General features: G+C 35.6%; 1 protein-coding gene across 2 annotated transcripts; it reads right to left on the bottom strand.

The window, feature by feature from the left end:
• Nucleotides 1-1,512: 1,512 nt before the first annotated feature.
• On the bottom strand, nt 1,513-23,577 carry LOC6649091 (neuroglian). 2 transcript variants are annotated; one of them, XM_002071525.4, is made up of 7 exons: nt 23,399-23,577; nt 22,707-22,836; nt 6,365-9,178; nt 6,144-6,308; nt 5,692-6,069; nt 5,506-5,621; nt 1,513-2,009 (listed from the first exon to the last, which is right to left on the bottom strand). In XM_002071525.4, the coding sequence occupies exons 1-7, from the start codon at nt 23,466-23,468 to the stop codon at nt 1,768-1,770; spliced, it is 3,915 nt and encodes a 1,304-aa protein (XP_002071561.1). In that variant the 5' UTR covers nt 23,469-23,577; the 3' UTR covers nt 1,513-1,767. The 2 variants fall into 2 exon arrangements, with proteins under 2 accessions (XP_002071561.1, XP_015032715.1); XM_015177229.3 differs by lacking the exon at nt 1,513-2,009 and adding an exon at nt 3,652-3,972 and having other exon boundaries at nt 23,399-23,510.
• Nucleotides 23,578-24,092: the final 515 nt, after the last annotated feature.

The raw sequence follows: 24,092 nt of genomic DNA, 5'->3' as shown, positions 1-24,092 counted from the left end.
CTTTTATCTCGATTCTATTGATATTCCCTTCCCATCTTTGCTAGTTTTTGATTCATATATACTATATGTATATATTAGTAGTAAAAAAGTTGTTTTTTTTTGGATTGATCTTCTTGCATTTAGTGGAGTCTTAATAACTGAAAATTTTCATTTAGATTTTGTGTTGTTGTTTTCTTTTCAATATTTATTCATTCAAATATACATTAAATTGTGTTTTATTTTGTATAGTCTAATGCCACTTTGTGTGTAATTTTTATTTATTAATATTACATTGAAAAACATAGAACATATTTAATTAGTTGGTAAGAATAGCTTTGACAAAAAAAAATAAAAAAAAACATTAAAAAATGAATTATTAATTTTCTTGGGCGTTGGCTTAGCATTGTTTAAATGTTAAATTAGCAATTTTAATATCTTTTATTAATCATAAATTCTCGAGCATATGAAATTCAGTGTGCTGTGTGTTCCTGAATCAAAATGGCAGTCAGTAAATAGGATTATTCATATATAGCGATATTTCGATTTTGCATATTATATAAGTTAAGAATTCGCAATCAGAAGATATATATCAATCGCTATAACGCTATATATGAGCAGATTCTTCTCTTGTTATTCTTATAATTTGTTGTTGCTGCTCTATTTAAATTAACTAATTGTTTTACTTATAACTTAATGGACACATGAATATAAATTAAATCAAAAAATTAAATATTTATACATTGCATATGTATTTTTTTTCATTGGGTAAAATTTAATTATACTATGGACGAAGAGAACTTAGAGTAATAAATAAATATATTGTACATATATTGTATATATATATACCTAATAGATTGCCGCTGTGGAAAGTTTTGTATGTATGAATCGAATTTTGTTTTTAATTATGAACATTGAAAATTGAACACATTATTATTCATTTACATTTAGTTGTTGGCTGGCCTGACATAAATATAGTTTTGCAATTGATCAGATCTATAAATGTTTTTCAGTCATAAAGTATTCTTTTGCTCTGCTTTGTAGTTTGTAATTTTTGTTGTTGTTGTTGTTCTTGTTGTTAAAGCTGCACTAAATAATCAGTTGATTAGTCAATATCCACATACACAGATTGTTAACAAAAAGTAAAAACAAAAAAATAGGCATTCGTTTGTTATCAATTAGTTACATTTTTGCACAATATTTTTGTATTTTTTTTTTTTTTCTTATTTGAAATCCCATTAATACCAATCTCTATGCTTATAAAGTTGCCAGTTTTTTGGGAATTCTCTATATATTAATATTCTAAATAATTTTTAAACTCAAGTAGAAAGACAAAAGATAGAACATTGAAGTGAAAAGAGCGTTAAATACAACAGAAGATGCAACAAGTTTTAGCAAATTCAATCAATGAATGATTTTAAAGATTTTTCGGAAAATGAAGACAAATCTACACTATAGAGATTGGTATTTCTGATTTCCATTTTGCAACATATTTGTTTTTCTTTTTTCTTTTTTTTTTCTTCTTTCTTTACATCGAGAAAAAGGCTGCTTTTCACTAAAAATCTATATAAGCAAGAAGAAGCAAATGAAATGCTTTAAATTCATGCGAGTTATCGGTTACACATTACATTCTTTTTAATATTTTTTTGTTTTTTTTTTTGTTTTCTTTGTTTTGTTTTGCGACATACATATAAAGCAATAGTTTCCCTTAACACACACACACAGATATGGGCAAAAAAATACAAAAGAAAAGGTATGTATATTAAACCAAAGGGTAAGAGGAGGGGAGCTTTAGACATAAGTGGCTACAGCAGCTGTATTATTGGAACCAGTGGCAGCAGCTCCTCCGGGCGATGAGCCAGATGATGATGCTGCAGCTGGTCCGCTCGTCTGTGGCGCCGCTGACCCCGCCGCCGACGTTGGACCCTGATGATGGGCCGCTGCCGAATTGTTCAGAGGTTGTGGACTAACCGGAGGTTGTAGCTTTCCCGGTACATATTGCCCAATGAACGAACCATCTTCAGTGAATTGACCTGTGTGTGTAAAATGAATAAGAAAAGTTAATCTTTTATGGTGATTTTTGTTACTTATAACTATAATTTGTCTGTAAATATATGTATGAGGGGTTAAAACCATTCCCAGGGATTGTGCAAAAGATTCAGTTAAACGCGTTTGATTTGTTTTTTTTTTTAGTTGTTGTTATAGTTGTTAATCATTGTTTAGTTAAAGTTAGATTTTGTTTGTATATTTTTAGTTGCATGTGTTTGGGGAAGTTTATTTGTTGTTTTTGTTTTTGTTTTAATTATACTAAACTACATTTTGGATGGGGTAAGCAAACTCTACTGTATAATTGGGGGATAAATTAAAAAATAAAAGTATAAACAACTTTACCTTTGATTAATTTGAAGTCTAAAACAACATAAAATATAAATTCAACTTACATTTCGACTTACCAAAATTATGAGTTAAGAAAAACAATTAATAGAATGTATAATAAATTTCTATTGCCTAATCTGAAGGTAACTAAATTTTTTTTGGTTTTCGAACAAAATTTAGCTAATTGTAAGACTAAAAAATGTTATATCAACTTTGGTTTTTATCAATATTTTAACATTCTCTAATAGTTTAAATCACAAATAATAAAAACAAAAGAATTTTTAATTTATTTTGTTGGATTTAGTTTATTTTCAGTTTTCATTTTAAAATTAATTAGCTCTACTATACGAGAAAAAACATGATTCCAGTTGAAGTTACCATCATAATTTGATTTTCAAATTCCGTATTTACGTAAATATATTCATATATATATATATTTAACTTTTTATATCAATTGCTTTTCACACAATTTATACACAAGAGAAAACTAATTCAAGACAAAAAAAATAAAAATAAAGGTACAAAATTAAAATAAACAAAATGCAATACAAAATTTGTTTTTTCTTACTTGTTTATAAAATTAAGAAACAAAAACTAAAAAAAAAAAACGTGGTCAGGAGAGAAAATATACATATACAAGGTATACAAGAAAATTTGTTTTAAAGATTTTACAGTTTACTTGGTAATACAATTAAAAAAATTATCTTATAACTTATATAGATGAAACAGGGGAACGGCATAAGGTTGGTTCACTGATGGGGGAGGGGTACGGGGACAGCATGGTACAGAGTGAGATAGCATTAGAGATAGATAGAGAGATTACAATTGCCGATTGGATTATACATATATATATATATATATATATAGAGAGAGCATAAATTAAAAAACAAACGAAAAAAAAACAAAAAATTAGCATACAATAGCTGCACATTATCGAATGTGTTATCGATAAATTTTTGTTGATGACGCGATTAAATGGAATTCCGAGAAGATCTCCATGTTACAACATCTCATCGTAGCTAAATTTTATGTGTTGTATTTGTATTTTTTACATTTGTGTTGCTTGTTTTTGTTTTGTTTTGTTGTTTGTTTGTTATTCGATTGAATTGTATTGATTTCATTTCTTTGTCGTCTTCTTTTTGTTGTTGTTCTTCTTCTTCGTGTTTCAGATCCTCTCTTTTTTATATAGCCTTTTTGCTGCTTCGTTGCCATATTGTTGTTGTTATCGTTTTTTGTTTTTGCTTTTGCTGCTTTTGATGTTGTTGTAGTTTTAGTTATTTTGGCAGTTTTTTTGTCATTATCAATTTATTTTTTTTTTTTGTAATATTATTATTATTATTTAAATCCTTATCGTCATTTTAAGCACTAAGCAATTAGTTGATAAAACTTTGATTTCCTTCATATATATTAGGTATATATGCATATATATCTATGTATATTTAGAATTTTGGGCGCTGTAGTGTGTGCGTGGGTGTGTGTGTGTGTGGTTTTTTGTGTGTTTATGTGTGTGTGGGCTCGGTTCGGTTTCTCGCTGCTTACAAGTTACGCAAAAAAAAATTATATTAAATCAAAGTCCTTTGCGTCCATATTGACCAATAAAGGATCCATCTTCGTTCATGCCTGGTCAACATTGGAATTTCATTTTAACGGTTCATTGTGTTATCGGTTTGGGTTTTTTGTTTTGTTATCGATTTTTTTTTATTCATTGATCAATTCAATATTTGCGCGTGAGTGAGTTTTTTGTTTTGTTTTTGTGGGGATGATGAATATCAAAAGTGTGTAGAAAATAAAAGAAAAAAATCATACAAATTTATAAATCAGTTAAAAATGTTGATAGTTTTGTATAATAAAATAGATAAAGTGCAAGTCAAAAAACATTCAAAAAGAAAACGAACACAAAATACACAGAGAAATCAACAAAAACAAATGAATAATACATTGAGATGGGGTCACCCTGTATGTATATATGTATTTATGTTGGTTGTGTCTTTTGCTGATGATCGATAATAATATTAAGGCGGCTCAGCAGCTTAGCCCCGCCCCATTGTGAGAGATAGATAATAAGCATAATTTAAATTAGCATCAATTGAAACGATCTCACAACTAAATATTTAGTATGAGCAGCTCATGCATGGCTTAACAAATTTTGATAAAGGTTAGTTTAGTTGAAAATTCTACCTATTGAGCGCGCTTCCTAAGAATAGAAGTTATCGATTTTCACTCTAATGGATCGATAGATTTTCTAATATCGAAAGCAAGTTAAAATAGGTCTCATAAACGAAACTGCATTAAAAATCAAATTATTCTTTAATATTTTCAAATTTTTAAAGATTAATAGCAGCAATTCGGTTTGCTCAGATGCGTCTTTGGCATCGTTTTGTTAACTAAAGTTAGTTCTTAAATTTGAAATTTTCATGTTAAGAAGAACACGTGCAAAAATGAAAGACAAGCCAGCTTGAATGTAGCCACGCATTAAAAAAGAAAAAAAAAACAAAAACTATATAAATATAGGTAAAAGCCAAGGTTATACCTGGCTGAAGAAGCAGCCCCTCCTGTCCGCCCCTCCTTGCCACCACAAACAAAATCATAAAAAAAAAAAAAACAAATCGAAAGTAGAGAACACATTTCTATGCATATCTCTAGGCTTGATGGCTACTGCTAGCGGCTTCTGCCATTGAGATATCGTAGGGCGGCGGCGGTGCCAATGGGGAGGAGGAGGACTGATGCTGATGCCCCTTATTGCCCACTTTGCGTGCAGCGGTAGCGGCATGGGCGGCAGCGGTGGCCACAGCTGCAACACCACCGGCAACATCATCATCATCAAGATCAAAAACAAAATTGAAATGAATAAAGATGAAAATAAAAACAAATATGTTTATATTAACTAAAACTATGCGACAAAAATTGACAATTTTCGCATTAAGATTTATAAAATTTAGGTCATCAATGAAGCACTAACTAAAGGAACTCTTTTTTTTTTTTAGTGACACCCTTTAAATTGAATGAGACTGTGTCGAACGAACCCCAACATTAGACAATTTAAATATAGCCATCTCGAGAACAGGGAAGAAGGAACAACAAAGTGATTTTTAAGTCTTGCCTTGGACATGGTGTGAACTAACGCGTTTAGAGATTAAAATGCAATAATCTTACCTGTATCGCCATCACCATACTCGGCCATTGAGTCGGTGTCGCTTTCCACACCGCCACCGCCGCCTGGTTTATTCGCTGAACTCACGGATTGGCGACCAGCGCTCTTGTTATCCAAACTGAAGACCATAAAATGAATAAAGTTACAAATCATCTATTTGGGTATGTGAATTCAATGGGGTATCTTACGGTTGCGAGTACTCATGGAAACCACCCTCATCGGGATAATCGCGTCTGCCGTTGGCCAGCTCACGATCGTGTACATCATATTTGCCGCCGCGATTACGCCGCACAATGCAAATGATGATAAACAGAATGATGATGAAGGCCAAGGCCAACATCATGCCAATAAACCAACCGGCATTCGCTAGGTTCTCATTGGGAACCATTATGGGTCCCTCTACGCTATTCGTATCGATCTCTTGGGCAGCACTTTCCATCTCCTGTTTGCCATCAACGGACACGGCACGTATCTCATAGACTGTATCGGGACTGAGGCCTTCAATTATTTGATAATCCTCACCGATTTCATCATTCATACGCTTCCATTGTGAATCACCCTTGACTCTGTTTTGGTAAGAATTTTTGCGGTTTAGTAAGAGAATCGCGTGAGATTCTTATTCATTTGTGTTTTCTTTTACCTGTACTTGGTGAAGAAATGCGTGCCCGGATGTCCCTCTGTATTGGGTTGCCAGTTAATGCGATATTTGGCCAAACCATTATCCGATGGCAATTGCTCCCAAGTGAATGTTGGTGGAGCTGGCAGCAAGTTAGCATCACTCAGTGTTCGCTTCTCAATGTAGTTTCTGAAACAATTCGCATTTAGTATTCATTATCCGTCTATCAATTTGATAATACTTACACAGCACCTTCGCCCATTTTTGTGGTGGCCACAATGGTAATGCGATATTTGGTGTTCGGTTTGAATCCAACGATTTTGGCTCGAGTGGTACGTGGATCATCGATCACTTTGCGATATTCCTGACGTTCGCTCACATAACTGCCCTTGACCTCCTCATGATAGATTTTATAGCCAGTCAGCTTGCCATTGGGCGAGAGGGGTTTCTTCCAGGTTAGGAAAAAGGCTGATGATCCCAAAGGATAGGCATCTAGGGATTGAACCGGTGATGGTACACCTTCGGGTGTATCGAAATCAATGACAGCGCTAGCAGGTCCATTGAAACGTCCATTGTAGGCCAGGACACGTGCAAAGTTCTTGGAATCGGCCTTGAATTGTGTGACTAGAGCTTCATTCGAATCGCCTTTAACATGAATTTCACGTAGTCCCTCTTCGCCTTCCTTTTCGGTCCAGGTTTGGATCTTGTAGCCCTTGAAATGGCCACGCACCGATTCGGGACTTACGGGATTCCAACGCATATACGCTGTGGTCGCTGTTGTCACCTGACGCATACTGAAATTCGTGGGCGCCTCGAGTGGACGATCTTCTCCAGAATAGCCGACAATTTCCTCAGGGGAGACATTCGATGCACCATTGCCATTGATGGCCGCTACCTTGATGTGATATTTAACAAATGTCGGCTGATCGGTAATCACAATATTATTCTGATGCCAATCATCGATTTCCTTCGATTGCCATGGTGCGGCGGCTATATCACGTTTCCAGTAGACACGGTAATGGAATTTCGGTCCATTGTGCTCAATTTCGGGCATCGGGGTCCAGGAGATGACTAAGTTGGTGGGCTCAGTACCCTGGCCGACAACATTATCGGGATTCTTGAAGGGCACAGCGGGCTGAGTGGTACACGCTTCGCTGTGTCCCGATGGCGGTGATGGACCAATCTTATTGAATGCAATCACACGGAATGTGTAATTGGCCCATGGTGACATTTGGACGACAAATGAGAAGTCCGTACTGGGCACTTTCTCGTATGCCGTGTCCCAGGAGGCGGGAGTGAAACTCGTATTGAATTGTATGGTATAATGAAGAATGGGTGAACGATTATCACCCTGGGGTTCCCATCGGATTTCCGCCTTATCGGCCTGACACGAAATGCCAAGAAGTCTTGGTGCATTTGGCACATCCTGTACAATCAAATTGGCCTTGGCCGTTGCCTCATCCAGTTTGGTGCGTGCCACACATGTATATTCACCCGAATCCAATTCCATGGTCTTGGCAATAGTCAGCGAATTGTCATTGGTCTTAACGAACCTTGCCTCGGCATCGAAATCAATAGCCTGACCATCTTTCCACCATTCAATCTCTAGCTCTAGCGTATCATCGTGCGCCTCGTTGCAACGGAAGGTGGCCGATTGTCCGGCCGCAACTTCATAGTTCTGTGGCTCCTGTGTGATTCTCGTATGCTCCTTTACCTCCAGAGATCCTTCGGCTGTCTTGTTGCCAAACTTATTGATCGCAAAGCAAGTGTATTTGCCAGCATCTGGGAAGGTCACAGCATCAATTGATAGATCACCATTGGGCAGGACATTATAACGTCCGCCAGTCAGCCATTTACGTCCATGCAACCATTTCACCTGTGGCTTGGGTGCACCAAAGACACGACAACGCATCGTAATGTTGCGACCATCGACAGTGGACTCATCGCGTGGTGCCTCCTGAATCTCTGGCGGCAGAGCCAACACATTCAGATAGACATCCTTGTAGACATAACCGAGCGAGTTGGTGGCATTGCAACCATAATTACCCGTATCGGCCTTGGTCAGTTGGACAATTTTAATGAAATTATTGGTCACAGTGCGTCGGGGATTTGGTGGACTCTGGGCAATTGGTTTGCCATTGTGTATCCATTGGATTGTCGGCTCGGGGAAACCAGCTGCCTTGCAATTGAATACAACCTCCTCATCTTCGGCGGCATTCTGGAAATCAGGCTCCTCGGTGAAATAGGGAATGGCATTGATTTTCAAATTAATCGAATAGGATTGGGCATTGCCCACGCCATTGGATACATCGCATGTGTAGGCGCCTTCGTCGTCACGATTCGCTTGCCGTATGACCAAAGATTTACCATAATGACCCTGAGTTATGCGATCGCTCCATTGTATCGGATGGCCATCCTTACTCCACACTGTCTGCGGCAGCGGTGTGCCACCAAAGATGCAATACAATTCCACACGTTTGCCCCGCAATGCCACCTCATTCTTACGCGTCACATATTGCCGCTTGGGCTGATGTTTATTCTGTGATGCACTGACACCCATCTGTTTGACATCCAATAGCACCTTGTTACCAATTTTGTACTCATTACGAAAGACCGAAGTGGCCGAACAGGCATAATAGAAATCATCGCTAGCATCGTCACGTGTCAAATTCGAGAACCATAGTGTGCCCTCAGGATCGAGTGTCATGCGGGAGTTATTAATTGATTTGATGCCACCATCGATGGACTGTTGGATAAGCCAATTGACTGTCGGCTTGGGCCAACCATCGGGAGCCTCGCATTGCAATGAGAAGGGTTCACCCTCAACGGCTTCCACTGTCTTGGCTGCCTCGTCCTTGAAGGCGTTCAGCTCGGCTTTGCGTACGAAAACGGAATTCGAGGTGGCAATACCAAATTCATTGGATGCAAAGCATTGATATTGACCCAGATCCTCATCCTTGGGTGATGTAATAACCAAAGTACCGCGTCCAGGTTGACGTAACATACGATTATCGTATGCCTGCCAATCGAATTTTTTGCCGTTCTTTATCCAGCTATATCTGTAATGGTCAAATAAGAAAGAGAAGATCATCAGTATGTCATAAGGCAAACGTTTATCTACTTTTGGCCCCCAAAGTTAGGCTATAGCAAGCTTAAAATTTGTAAAAAGAAAGCTAATAGCATTATTAAATAACAGTCATACCTCCTCCTTCCTCTCTACATATCATATTAATTAGATAGTCATAAGTCGGCATTGTCTAATCACTTAATTTGCAAATACATTTAATTTGGTTTAATCAACCATTTCTTAGGCGGAACACAAATTATGACAACTTGCTTAATTTCCAATTGCAAAAAAGAAAGAGAAAGATTCAGAGAAAGGGGAAACAATAGAGGAAGAGAAAGACGGGCAACTTACATACATACTACACATTATTTGTTTCAAGTCTTAAGTAATTGCAATTAAGCCCCAAAAGGAAGTAACAGAGAGAGAGAAAAAATATGACGATGACTTTTTTTTCAGTACATTTTTGTCAATTTCTCAAAATGATTTGCTGTCTGTGTGTGTGTGTGTGTGCGTGTGTGTGTAACGGGAACTATATAGATATATAAAAAGATATGTATGTATATATACTATATATAACACTGAAAAGCCCAAGTCAATTATGTGGACAGCCACAGCCCGCTGCTGCTTGAGCTTGTTAAGCATTGAATTCTTTTTTTTTTTTTTTTGATAGAGAGGGAGAGAGAGAGAGATAGAGTGAGAGACTTGAGTAGTAGTTATTCCCCTTGCCTCTTAACCTCACTCCTTTGGGGTTTTGGACTTTCGACTACAGGTCATGCAATAGGTCAATCATTTGAATTGTTTTTAAGTGTTGAAAGTTGAGAAAAAAGCGAGCGAGCCCAGGAGACGGCGGCGGGGACGTGGAGAAGATTGGGAGTGGGAGTGGGCAAAACCAAAGTAAAGAAAGGCCAGAGGACGAGTTTATTGAACTCACATAATGAATAGTGACTTAACCTGCGAACAGAAAAGTTCTGATTGCAATTCATTTGCTATCCGGAAGCCACTTCCATATTAAAGCTGATTACGTTTACTATTTTTGGTGTCACATTGTGACGTGGTCAGTGTATTTTACCTAACCTAACTTTAAATTTTGTATAATAAAGGGGTGGGGAGTAGGAGAGGTAGTGCAGTGCAGTCAAGCAAGTCGGCGTTTCGCTATCATCCATAGGGCAACACCATCGCCATGCAGGCAGCCAAGCGGTCAGGTGATTTTGGCCAAAAACTTTATTAGACTGTGGACAATTTGCAGCTGCTCTCCCTCACTCAAGCCCTCCCCCGCCGCGCATATCACTCTATACCGCTATAATAACATTAGCGAAATTGCTTGGAATGTAAAAGTTACACCCTTAATTGTTATAGGGTATTTGCAAAGTTTCAACTCTGCCTTAATGTGTTTTGTACTTTTTTTTTTTTGCCACTTAACCCCATCGCTGATAGTTGAGTTCCTCTTTGGTTTTTGTATTTTGTTTTATAGCGATAGAAATCTCTATAGAAAAGTGCAAGTCGAAAAGACGTAAAAGGAAGTGTTAGCCAGTGGATGGATGGATGACTCATGGCTGCCTGGCAGACAGAGGGTGGCGTTGGCGGTGTAGTTAGCCAAGCTGAAGGGGGATTTTCAACAGCAAGGGGAACTCATGTACATACTTTGCATTTTTATATATAAAGGCTGACGATGTTCTTCCTTGTCGTCTACGTCTCATTTGTATATGTTTCTCCTGTATGTGTGTGTGTTTTTTTTTTGGGGGTTGGTTGCAAAATCCAAATACAAAATGCCATAGCATACTTTTTTGCGCGCCTTTTATGGGCTGGCGACCACGCCTATTTAGCTGCCGTCTGCCCTAACCCAGTTTATATATGTATACAAATACACGCCCTCCCCTTCCCCCCCTGGTTTGTGTGCAGTGGCAGTTGCGTTTAGCCAAAAGGCAAAAAATTGTTAGAAGTAAGTAAGTAGGAAACAAAATATTCAACAAACTTAGGGCTGATGACATTTCAAAATTGAATTACATCGAATCCTTTATACACTATAATGTTTTTTTTTTTAAATTCTCTTCAACTTACTAATTGTAAGTATCCAAGTCTAGAAATAGTTCTGGTCTTGGAAAGTAATGGCCAACCTATGAGATTCCAATTCCATTTCATAGTTAATATACCCTCATGCACACCCTTACTATGTTCGCGATTATATCAATGTAAAGTGTGGTATGGCCGGCTTTCATTCTCTTTCTTTTGCACAAGAGCCAGAGAGAAAAAGAAAATTACAACTAATTTTGTGATGTGAATGACGCAAAAACTTTAAATGGCCACCATTCCCCATCTCGCTCTCCATTCTTTCCAGCGGATTCTCTTACAGCGTCAGTCAACTGACTGCTCTTAGCCATATGGTAAGTGGCCCAAGGGTTGTTAGGGCCGAAACGATTTACACAGGACACCATACAGCAAAAGGCTTTCAAATACATACAACTTCTAGAAGTAGAGCATCAAAAAAATGGACGCAAAATGACAAATGATGGTTCACGAGTTGGCATAAGAGTCACAGTGGTTACACTGTGCCATTAGATTGAATGAAATAGAAATTAGAATCCAGTTTGTTAATATGTGACCCACTGTAGGGCACTGTTTAGCCCTTGGCTGGTTGACATTTTGTTCATGTCAAATGCGTGCAATGACACCGAAAACGAAACCCAATCCCAATCCCAATACCAAGCCCAATACTAGAGAGGTGTTTTCTTTTTCGGGGGTATGAGATGGGGTAGGGGGGGCTGTTGATGAAGTTAGCCTTAACAGGATTGGTGTGCGGCTAGTGAGTGCCATGGCGGAAGCGTCTCCAAGGTATCCAACAACAAACAAAGGCATAAAAATAGGACAACATTCATTAATGGCTGGCAAACATGCAATCGAAACGGCTTTTTCCCAGTTCACTGAAACATAGGCCTGCTAAAAACAACAACAACAACAACAACAAAAACACGCAGCCAATTTAGGGGCAGAAAACTGATGCCGCCTCCTGGCAACAGTTGAAGGAATTAGTTGTGCTTAGTCAATGGGTAAACATCACAGCCTAATGACGACTATTCTCCCATGCAAATCACTGCAATGAGAGATGTGTCACCTGTTCAAATGATTCACCAAAATATATAGAGTTCTATTCTAAGCCAAATCACTTTGACTTATTGTTAGTCACTCAAAAATTTCCAAGACCCCAACCCAAAGACTCATGCAAATTTCAAGTTTTGAGTTATAGATAGTAAAGACAATTGCAAATTTTGAATACTTTTATAGAAATATGTTCTTTCAATCACTCCAGAGATCAATTAGCTCGTTTAATTGATGACTGACTGATGGAAGGGCAGCCATTAACCATTATACCAGTCCATGTGACGTCACAATTAAATAAACACTTGACTTTGCTTTGCCCTCCATCCAGCACAGTCTCTACTATAGCTCCTCCCTTCCCCCCTTATTCAGCCAGCCGTTACATTATAAATTGTCTGCCAAAAAAAAAAAAAAAGAGCATATAAATTACAGACACGCACATCGGAACAACCATCTCATATACTATCTTTATGTATATATATATATATATATATGTAATTGAAGCTGTAACAAATTCTTGGCATCTTTGTGTATTCATATGCCAGATTGCAATCGTAAATGCGGGTTGCTCAGGTTCAAGTGGTCCAAGTTAGAAACGAATCATAAAAAGTGTGACTGAACTGCGATGAGGGGAAAAAGGGGGGGTCGATTATTATGATTCACATAATTTCCATGATGTTAAATGTCATTTCTTGTGTTAACATGATTTTAATTACAATTATGCATCATTAAAAAGAGTTTTTCATTTCATTGAACTAACTTTATAGAAATATGTATATACAAAATGTACATGATAAATATATACATACATGCTATACTCTATATGTATATCGATTTACACACAAAAACAGAAACATAAACAGAGACAGAGTTTGTGTGTGTATGTGAGTGTGTGTATGTGAGTTGGAGAGAGGCAAGGATTAAGCGGCGGCATGCTTTTTGCAAAGAAGCCCACAATGGCCGCCACGTGGCAATGGTTGGGTAGAGAAAGAGGATGATGACTCATCCAACTAAAAGGAGGCAAAAATCCAACTCGAATTGAATGGCGCGAGCCTTCGTGTATAAAGTTGTACTTAACATCTGACATCAGACCCAGCCCTCAAGCTCCCAAACTCCCAATCCCCGAACCCCAACAGAGCAGTCAGTCAACCCATCTCAAACCCCACTTAAACACACTCGCAATGGGTTACAACCAAGTTGGATATGAAACCTGCCTATTTGTATGCTATGGTTTTTGCAAAATTTTGAATTTCCAGTGTTGAGAAGGTTTAATGAAGAGAATCGGAAATTTTGATGACTCACTGTATCAAAAATTGTATTCGAAACCTTCTATATTTTTGTGGATTTTTAATCTCCAATGTTAAAATGTTTTTAGATTTTTAAGTGTTGAAAAGACCTTAAATAAATGGTTTTATATGCTAATTTCAAATTACAAACAACTTCACACAAATAACTGAGTGCTGATTCATGATTACAATAAGAGAAATACATTTACATATATGAGATAGAAACTCTTATTATCCCTATGTTTTCCCAAAAACTAATGTTATTTCTTTGAAAATTCAAAGACCAGTGTTGCTGAGCTATTTTGATTTATATAATAGATTACACAACTCCCTTTTCTATGCACTGTGTTTGACACACTGTGCAGATGCTGAGATGAGAGGACATGAAATGGGATGGGATGGAGGAGAAGTAGAGTCCTATGCTTAAAAGGGTTGCTACTCTCCTTTGCTGCTGCTGCTGCTGCTGCTGTTGTTTCTTGTTGGCATTCCAATGCACACACAAACATAACGGGAATGAACATGAATGAATGAATCGAATGAATAGCCATGGTTCAGCCGAGACGAGACGAGACGATCCAAGCCGAGCTGAGCTGAGCTGAGTTAAGTGAAGTTGAGTTGCTCTGAATTCCATTGAAAATGCACTGCTGCCTGTCGCATAGGATTCGAGGATAAATGTTGCACGTTGCACCCAAAGATGGAGAGAGGAGAGATGGAGATGAAAATTGCGTCGGATGGGGGTGTATGTCTAACGACATGCAAATATTGTCGTCTTCTGTGTGTGCTTTGTGTGCATATTTAAAAAGCTCGAGTTGTGTTTTTCCTTTTTTTTTTTTTTTTGTTGATTCTATTCCATACTTTTTATTCGTTTTCTTTGGTTTTATACAAGAGTACACAGTACTTATGGTCTTATGTATGTATACATACATATCTTTATAAGAAGTCAGTTAGTAAGGTTGAGAGTCTTAAAATTATCAAGATATTTGAAATTCGATTGGTAAACTAAAAAAACCGTGGGCATTACAGAGCAAAATCTCAATGAATATAGGAAAGAATCAAATCTCTACTTAATTGTTGAAATTATTCGAATATTCTTGGCAAAAAATTAGTTTTCCAAACTTAAATGCCAATTAACATTTTAAAATATTACAATGAAAATAATGGCATAAATATATTCGAGGTTTTTTTTTGCCATCTAATGTTGTCACCCTTTAAATCTTATGGTTTTAATAATTATACTTTAGCTTTGAAATATGTGTAACAAAATGGCTTTTAGATAATATTTTAAAAAAATATTATTTTTTATAGGGCACTAAAACATATTTAAATAAAGAAATAGTTAGAAGGACTATTTATATACTAGTTTAGGTCCTCCTAAAATATATTTAAGATTCTACTTTAAGCTGACCAAGTTTATGCAAACAATTTTACATCTGATTCTATTATGAATGCATTGGTTATCTTTTGCAATAATAAACTGAAAAGCAGATAAGTCAAAAAAGAAAAACTAAAAAGTCTTGACCGAAGGCTTTGCTTAGTTTTTTCTCCTTTCTCCTCCATAAATCGATGACAACATTTTGTTGCCAAAAACGTAAATTGTTTAGCTCTTGGCTAAGAAGACCCAGACACCTGTAGGCAAAATGCACACAAGCACACCCACACACACACACACATACATGGGGGGCGGAAATTGTAAGCAGAATTTGGTCTGACTTGGGGTAGGGGGTGTTGATTTTTATGTCGTAGACAAGAAACAAAAGAAATGAAATGAAGTAAGTAAGTCGTCTCGCCGACTTGGGTATACCATACACCAGGTGAAACAAATATTTAAAATTTCGAAAACCAAATGTATGTCTATTAAATTGCTTTAACATGCCCTCATACCATATGCTATCTCGCTCACTCTACAAACACACAAGCACTCTAGCGCCGCCACTAGCCAACGGCCAATTCTGCCCTTATGCATCGCGTAGCAAAATACGTTCATACGCATATTTTGCATGTTTCTAGTCCGATTTCAATAAAATTTGGTAGTTTGGTAGAAATAGATAAGATTAATTAGTCTGCCGAATTTGATTGCGATGGTCAAAAAATTGCAAGAGCCAATCGGTTTTTTCTAAATTATGGAGGCGGAAGTGGGCGTGGCAACATATTAAAATATATATATTCTGTGCGCATACTAAGCCAGTATACATACTAAATTTGGTGACTTTAGCTTTGTTAGTTTTCAAGAAAATCAGTTTTGTTTAATTTGCGGATTTGTGATTAAATAGTCAATGTCTGCGCGTCTGTTAGGCTAGCTTACATACCAAATTTAATGTCGGTAGCTGTCATAGTTTTTAAGAAAATCTGTTTTTTGTAAATTGCGGGGGCGGAAGGGGGGGTGGCAAAAAGATGGAACAATTATTTTTTGCGCGCTAACTAAACGAGTATACAAACCAAATTTGATGTTTCTATCTGTTATACTTTTTAAGAAAATCGGTTTTTTGTAAATTCCGGGGGCGGAAGGGGGCGTGGCAAAAATTTGAAACAAACTCGATAAGCGTACATACTACACGAGACTGCATACCAAATTTGGTGGCTCTAGCTCTTATAGTCTCCGAGATCTAGGTGTTCATACGGACGGACGGACGGACGGACGGACGGACGGACAGACGGACATGGCTAGATCGACTCGGTTGTTGATCCTGATCAAGAATATATATACTTTGTGGGGTCGGAGGTGCTTCCTTCTGCCTGTTACATACATTTTGGCAACTTTAATATACCATTTCACCCTATGGGTGTATGGTATAAAAACTCAACGTTAGCTTCCAATTTTTTATGGTTGGGGTAAGACACTTGGATACACACACATATTAGAATTCCCACAATGCCGAAAATAAAATAAGAAAAGAAAACGTCATTAAAATGTCTCTCATAAAACAAGAAAGAGAACAAGAAAAAGAAAGAAATGAAGTGAGGGGAAAGAAAAAAAAGAAAATTAAAAAAATTACATACATGTAATTGTTGTAATGTTTGTCCCCTTTCCTCTGTCCATCTCTTGCCAACATGCATAATGTTTTTTTAAACAGGTCAACACACACACACACACACACAGATAGTAGAATGTGTAAGGGTTAAAGGGGAAACCGTTACTTAGATGTCGGCAAAACGAAACGCACAAAGAAAAGTGAACCACGGGCAGGAGGAAAAAGAAAAATAGAGCCAAGAACTCAAAAACTACTTAAAATGCAATGCACAACAATGTGGGAAATTGTTTTGTGGTTTCAACTAATTTTGATGAAGTTGAATGACAAGAAATTTCAACATTTTCAGTTTACGAGTGTCAAAAAGAATTGTCTAACAGGGATTTCTTTAAAAATTAATTATAATTTCGTTAGATTTAATCATCATTATTTAGTCAAAGTCTCTAGTAATGGTATTTCAGCAAGAATTAAATCATAAAAGTCTGCCTATCAATAGTTAAATAGTCCATAAATGACATTTCATAATATTGATAATCGATTTATTTGTAATAATAAATGTAAAGAGGTGGATTGGGGCGGGTTGTGGTATAATTATGTCTTTACCCTCAACTTATTTCTTCAATTTGCAATTTCCTGTTTGCAAGAAGAAGAAAAAGTAAATGAAGCCATATTATAATTTAATGATTACCTCGTTTGATTTTACAACTTCGCAGTTCATCGATTTTCCTCTTTAATTTCGTTGCATTAAATATGCCAAAACGTTAAGATATCCATACATACAGTTGCCCATATATGTATGTATACACTGCGCTGTGGAAAACACCCACCTAAAAGCCGAAAACGAAGCCGAACAAATGACACAAAACGACTTTGTCAGCAATAATGTCTGTACTTATATTCCAAATATATACATACATATATACGCATATATACAGTATATGCCTTAGGATTGATTGATACGCATGAATCATACAAAAAGGTTAGATGCGCGGTGGGGCAAGAAAGGGGGCGGTGAACGAAATTGGGGGGAATGCAGAAACGGAAGTAGTTTGGCTCAGACTTTTTTGGGGGTGGCTCCGGTCGTTTATTGGCAAAAATTAGACAGAGAATCGGCCAATAAATATTGTGAATTTCTTCAATGAAATTCTATTCAAGTTTTATCTAGATTTTCTTTAGCTTTAAATCTTTATGCAAAAAATCTACAACTGGCTAGTCAGAATAGCTTACTCTAACGCCATATAAATTTATAAAGAGTATTTAAATTGCAATGATAAATTTGTTTTTAATCGCCCTTTTCTTCTTAGGGTTGAAATTTCTCTAAAACTTTTCGCTGGCATCTTTTTTGGCGCCAAGTTGACGAGACTTGAGTTAACATTGGTTGGAAATGGAGCAAATTTTTTGGTGGAAGGAGAGAGGGTTGGTGGCTGGTTCTGTGAAAATAAACACATTCAAGGACATCATCAGCGAAAAGCCAACAACTTTAGCTTTAGCTTCAATCTAGTGTGAAAAATCAATGAAAATGCCCCCCAGCCAAACCAAAATACAGCAGCCAGCCACCAGATATGTTCCTTGTACATTTGCTGCGTATGCGTAAATAACACTATATATATATGTGTGTGTGTGTGTGTGTGTGTGTGTGTGTGTGTGTGTGTGTGTGTGTGTGTGTGTGTGTGTGTGTGTGTGTGTGTGTGTGTGTGTGTGTGTGTGTGTATATATATGTATTATGTATATACGCGACCACAGGCAGTGGCAACACTTTGAGGCCAAAAACAAAGAGATCAAATGTGTAATCATGCTCAAGGGCAAAAAGGGCCGCAGTAGTATAACTAATAGAAACTAGTTTAACTCAATTAATCAATTAAACAACAACAACAGAAACAACCGAAAGAAAATACAAACTATCAAAGAAGAAACACACAAAATTAGAGGGGCAAAAGTGAAATGAAATACATACGAAACGTATATAGACAGATAGTTAGATACCTGTAGGGCCACCAATTACACGAATGAGTTATCAAAAGTTGAGGGCTGATTTGTGGAATAGATAGTTAATGGATACAGTAGGAATGGGGTAAAGCCAAAAAGGGTAAATTAACCAATTTCTGAACGATTTTCAAAGTAATCCCTTTCGTTCTTTCAATTTATTAACAATTAATCGAAAGAAACAAACATAGAAAAAAGTATTGCCTTGTTTCCAGAGATCTTTCTATCAATTTTTTAAGCAATCACTTGACTAGACATATGGTAATGTCATCCTTCAATACTAAAACCAGTTGGGAACTACAACTGATAACAGAATGTTACTGCGATTGTTTTAAATTGCATTTTCATATTGAATCACCATTAAGTATATCAGAAATGCATTACTAATTAAAAAAGCACATTTGCATTATCAAATTAGATGACTAAGAAACCCAATGCAGATGTTATATAAGTTTTCATATTTTTCTTTATTATATACCTTGAATAATACTACACAATGTGTATATAGATTACTCATGTCAATGCTTTCAATTGAGAGCAAAAGAATTGTAATGAGTAAGTCATTGAAGCGATAATATATAGAACACGCTATACCTACAGAAGTCATGCAATTATTCCCTATTTTTAATATTCATACTATTATTTTACGTACTATTCGAAGAAAAGTAATGCTTTCCCCACATTTCTCTCCCCCTATGGTTGAAGGATATAAAAAGATCTCTTTGGAATATTTTAAAAGACAAAAAAACAAATGCTAAAAATAAAGCTCCTCAATTGATAATTGGAATTAGTATTATTATTTTTAGATTCGATAAACGATCTGTTTATATGAAATGAATGTTGCAACAGGTGGCTAAGAATTGAGTGCAAAGTCAATCTCATCCACCTATAGACTAATTCAGAAATTGTCAAATTGGCTACTTATAGACAAATTATGTGATAAGATCGGCCAGCAAGTGGCACCTGCAACAGTGGACTGGATATTGCCACTTGCCACACACACACTAGCACACCCATATACACTTCACATAAATCATCATTAACGGCAATGTGCTAAAAAAAAAAAAAAGAAGAGAAATATACACAAACATACATATGTGCATATATACAATACTATCATCATCATCATCAACATCATCATCATCGTCACTAGAGCGCTTTGGCTTCATCTATAAATAACTGTGCACGCATTACATTATGCAGTTTTTTTGTTGCTCATCTGTTTTCTTCTATAGCCAACAACAACAATAAAAGTATGTCAAACTGAATCACAGAGCTACTATATAGCATACTATATAGAGATGACATAGAGAAGAGGGAAAAAAAGAAATGTGGAGGCTGGGATATACATATGTATATGTATATAGAAGAAATGCAAGTGACACGAAAAGAGTGGGAAATTTGGAGCAAACGCACGATTAGATTTTACAACAAATCACAGCAACACACACAGACAGACAGACACGCCCATTGGCTAGTAAATCCAATAATAAATTAATTAAAAGTGAGAGTGAGTTTTTAGAGGATATGAAATGTAAAATATGTTTTTAAGTTGATAAAACTCAAACAACTGTAGGAAAAGAAAACATTTAAAGGTAATACTTAACCATTTGAAAGTAACTTTTCAATTACAAGATCAATTTGCATTTATACTTTTACATTCATGGAAAATTATATCTTTCACATTTTCTATATAATGGCTTGAATGTTGTAAGAGAAATGGTTACACATACACACACATAAATAAGTATATTTAATTTGTACATACATATGTATATGAAAATGATTTTAATCAAATTAAAACAAATTGACTAGCGGCAGCAGATGGCGTTGCAATTTTTCTTCATTTATGTGGAAAATTGTGACTCAAAATGTTTCAGAGTCAGAGAATCAGACACAGAGAGAAAGAGATAGAATTAAAGTGTATCGAGATCATCAGGCATTACGTAATGCAGAGCTCTGTAGAGAGTTCATAACTTTTTGTTATTGTATTCTCTAAGCATGTTTGACCAACACACAAAAAAGTACAAAAAAAAACCATCATTATCATTATCATCATCATCATGATGATCATCATCATCCGGTCAAACTGGTTATTTTGTCTATGCCAGTATGTGTTAGTTCTATGCCTACCTGTCGAAATGCTAACCACTTGGTAACAAAGCGAAAGAGAGAGAAAAATTAAGAATTTTCACAGTTTTATGACGCCGAATTTTGTTATACCCTCGAAAACTCTTTATATATATTATTAAATATCATCTTAGTGCCATAAATAATGGCAAAAAGCAGTACTTGAACTTTTGTTATATTAAAAATTGCTAAACTTTAGTTTGACTAAAGCATTTTCTTATCAAAATTTGAATATTTCTCAAACAGGAAGTCCATGACACGTAAAATAAGTCAGAAAATTGTAAAAGAAGTCAGAAAATATATAAATATTTTATCTGTTCATCCCAGGCACTTCAAATGATTCTTTCAGTAAATATTTGTATACTTTGTATTGGAACAGTATGGATAGTGGCAAACCTAGAAATGCCATTCTAAGGTTCTTTATCATGGGCTGCAGATAATAGAAATTTGTGGTTCTCTCATGCTGTGTCATTATCTTCTTTATAAGATTAAGCCAACCCTTAAGCCGACTTATATCCAAGATCTAATATTTATCACTCGCAAAAGATTTTTACATTCAAATTAAAACAAATATTATTTTGCCGATTTTAAAAGAAGAAAATTATTAATTTTAAAGTTAGAAAATGGTGAAAAGTGATGCCCAATTCTATAAAGTATGTAATAGATTGGACTAAGATAGTTTTAATTATGGATAGTTATACGTATAAAATTTGGGAAAATTTAAATGGAAGAAACATTTAGAATTAATATTCATATATACCCAAACTAAAGCTTATCGTTATGATATGAGCCAAGTTTAGGGTATGCAAAATTTAGAGAAAACTTCTAAGCGTACACATTTTCCACTATTAACCCATTTTTGATTCGAGGACAAGAGAAGAAAACGAAGAAACTAAAATAAAAACAACGATGTGTGGTGTAAAAATATTCACAACCATCTGGTTGAGTCCAAAAGGAAAACTATTTATAAGCTTCAAATAAAGAAATATATAAAAATACAAGAACTGACTGACGATGTCGGCGACTATTTCATATTTTCTTCAATAAACCTATAGATAGATAGAGAGACGATGTCGGTGCTGCTGCTGCCGCCCGCCGTCAATGCGTACGTTTTGGAATGTTTTTTTGTTTTTTTGGCCAACATATACAATCTAGAGACTTAGAGTCTCGTAGTTTTCTAGTCTTATAGTCTTTGCTCTCATTTATTTGTTGTTGTTGTTGTTGTTGATTTCGTGTATATTATTCACAATGAGGTCATCCATCCCGTTTACAAAAACCGACAAAAAAGTATAAAAATCAAATTCCGCATTTTGGATTATGAGTCAATGCACAAAATTACAGTCTGTCAGTCTGTCTGTTAGTCAGTCAGTCAGTATGCATAGGTATGGCATGGTTGTCGGTTTGCTTCGTTGATTGTTAGGTACCTTCTAATCAGAATTGAAGAGAATAAAATTGAAGTATTGAGGAAATGAAACGTGTTCATCTATAGAAACAGGTTCCACCAAATCGACCATTGAAAACGAGCTTTTTTTGTTGTGTATTCTTCTTATACACTCATTACTCATTCGAAATTATTTTCAAAAAGCAAAAGAGAGAGGGAGAAGAACACGACTTTGACCACTTTATCAAATAACTAAAACATCTCTCTACAAAGGAAAAATATTGTGTGTGTTCAGTTGAGTTTATTAAAAACCTAAAAAAAAAACAATAAGAATGTTTTACATTTCCATTTTTATAATAATATTATTATTTATGGGGTTTTCCCTATTCCACTTGCTGTTGCTGCTTTTCTTAATCACTTGAAATTTATGTTTCAACGACAGTGAAAATATTTCAACATGATCCAAACAGGCGGCAACAAGGCCAAAATAAAAAACATCTAAATTAAATATTTAGTCTGATGCCCCACACAACTAAAAGGTCTAGAAAACGTTAAAAGGCTAAATCTATTGAGATTTTCCAGATCTAAAGTGCTTATTTTACGTGTTGCCTCTCCTGCACGGTTTAAAAAATTGATATTTTCGAAATTATATATACCTATTTATAGTATGGTAGTACTTACTCCGGTTCTGGCTGTCCATCAGCTTCACATTCAATAATGAATGGTTTGTCGCTTTCCTTATTCTGTTGCGCCACCTTAAACAGCAGCTCATCGGTGGGCGGCTGTTTGATAATACGAGGCGGTGAATTATCTAAAGAAGTGCCACAAGAAAGAAATATACATATAGTAATATATATATGTGTATATGAGTGTGTGTGTGTAAATATCTAGGACGGACAGGGGATGGGGAGGCGATTGACACTCCCACTAATTGGTCACATAAATTTAATTCTAATTCTCTCTCTTGTTTTTGGTTAGTTATTTTTAGTCTCTATCATTGGGGAATATGTTTATGAACATTTCAATTTAAACAAAATGAGCATTTTAGTATCTACTATCAAGGCATATTAATGTATTACTGACAACTTGTAAGATTTTTAAACTATATACAAATCATTTGTATTTATATCGCGATAGATTTTAACCATAGAAAAATAAGGCTAGTAAAGTAATCGGTTTTAGATATTGAAATATTTGCAGTTTAATAGGTAAAATATCCTTGATTTAGGTTTAATATGAGGTTAGAGAGTTGCTAGAACTTGGATTACTTTAATTACTTTACTAAAGACCTTTGGGAGTCCTTTTTTCTTCTCAAGTCTTAAATACGAATTGTTTAAATATAATTAATTAATAAATTAAGTTAATTAACTTACTCATTGCCGTTGCACTGCCAAAAATGGCAGCAATTAATATCGCGGCCAGCATTGTTGACTGCCGCCGCATTTTGTTTTTTGTTTTAAACTATTATTATTTAATATTATTCTCTACTTTTGAATTTTTTTTGTCACTTTTATACTTTCTATAAAACTAAAAGAGACATAGGTTGTTGTAAATTTATTTATTTATTTTTTGGGGTGTGGTTGTGTGTGTCTGGAGTGTTTTTTTTTCCTTCTCTTCTTTGGTTTTCACAATTTTCTTATTAATGAAAATTGCATCCAAGTCGAGCTTGAATTTTCTTCGCTTTGTGTGTCTTGTGTGCACTATAAAATTGACTATATTATGATGATGATGATGACGTTGGGAACTTGGCCCACACAGACAGTTCGGAGGTGTAATAAAAATTTAGCACGTCTAGTCTCATGGTCGACACTCTAGTAGTCTGAAAGAGAATGAAGAGAGAGAGAGAGAAAGAGTTGAAAAATTAATTACATATTTGATTTTTTTTATAGTAAATGTTAAGCAGATGTTTTCAAGAATAAAATGCAGAAATTCCTCTACTAACAGATGGATAGAATGAATATTTTCCCACTCCTATCGTATATACCTATACATACATAGGTACTATTCATGGTAATTTTGTTAGGTTTAGTTTGTTTTTTTCTTTCTCGAAAAAGTGCTAGAAATAAT

The sequence above is a fragment of the Drosophila willistoni genome (genome assembly GCF_018902025.1).
Source record: "Drosophila willistoni isolate 14030-0811.24 chromosome XL unlocalized genomic scaffold, UCI_dwil_1.1 Seg141, whole genome shotgun sequence".
Taxonomy (NCBI): Eukaryota; Metazoa; Arthropoda; class Insecta; order Diptera; family Drosophilidae; genus Drosophila; species Drosophila willistoni.
Note: the sequence above shows the minus strand (reverse complement) of the source record. Positions and strands in the feature narration are given on the sequence as shown.

Coding starts and splice junctions, on each gene's coding strand:
- LOC6649091 (XM_002071525.4), bottom strand. CDS start 23,468: ATGCGGCGGCAGTCAACAATGCTGGCCGCGATATTAATTGCTGCCATT. Junction 6,070..6,143: donor CATTTCTTCACCAAGTACAG/GTAAAAGAAAAC, acceptor TTACCAAAACAG/AGTCAAGGGTGATTCACAAT. Junction 2,010..5,505: donor GTATGGTGATGGCGATACAG/GTAAGATTATTG, acceptor TTACACACACAG/GTCAATTCACTGAAGATGGT.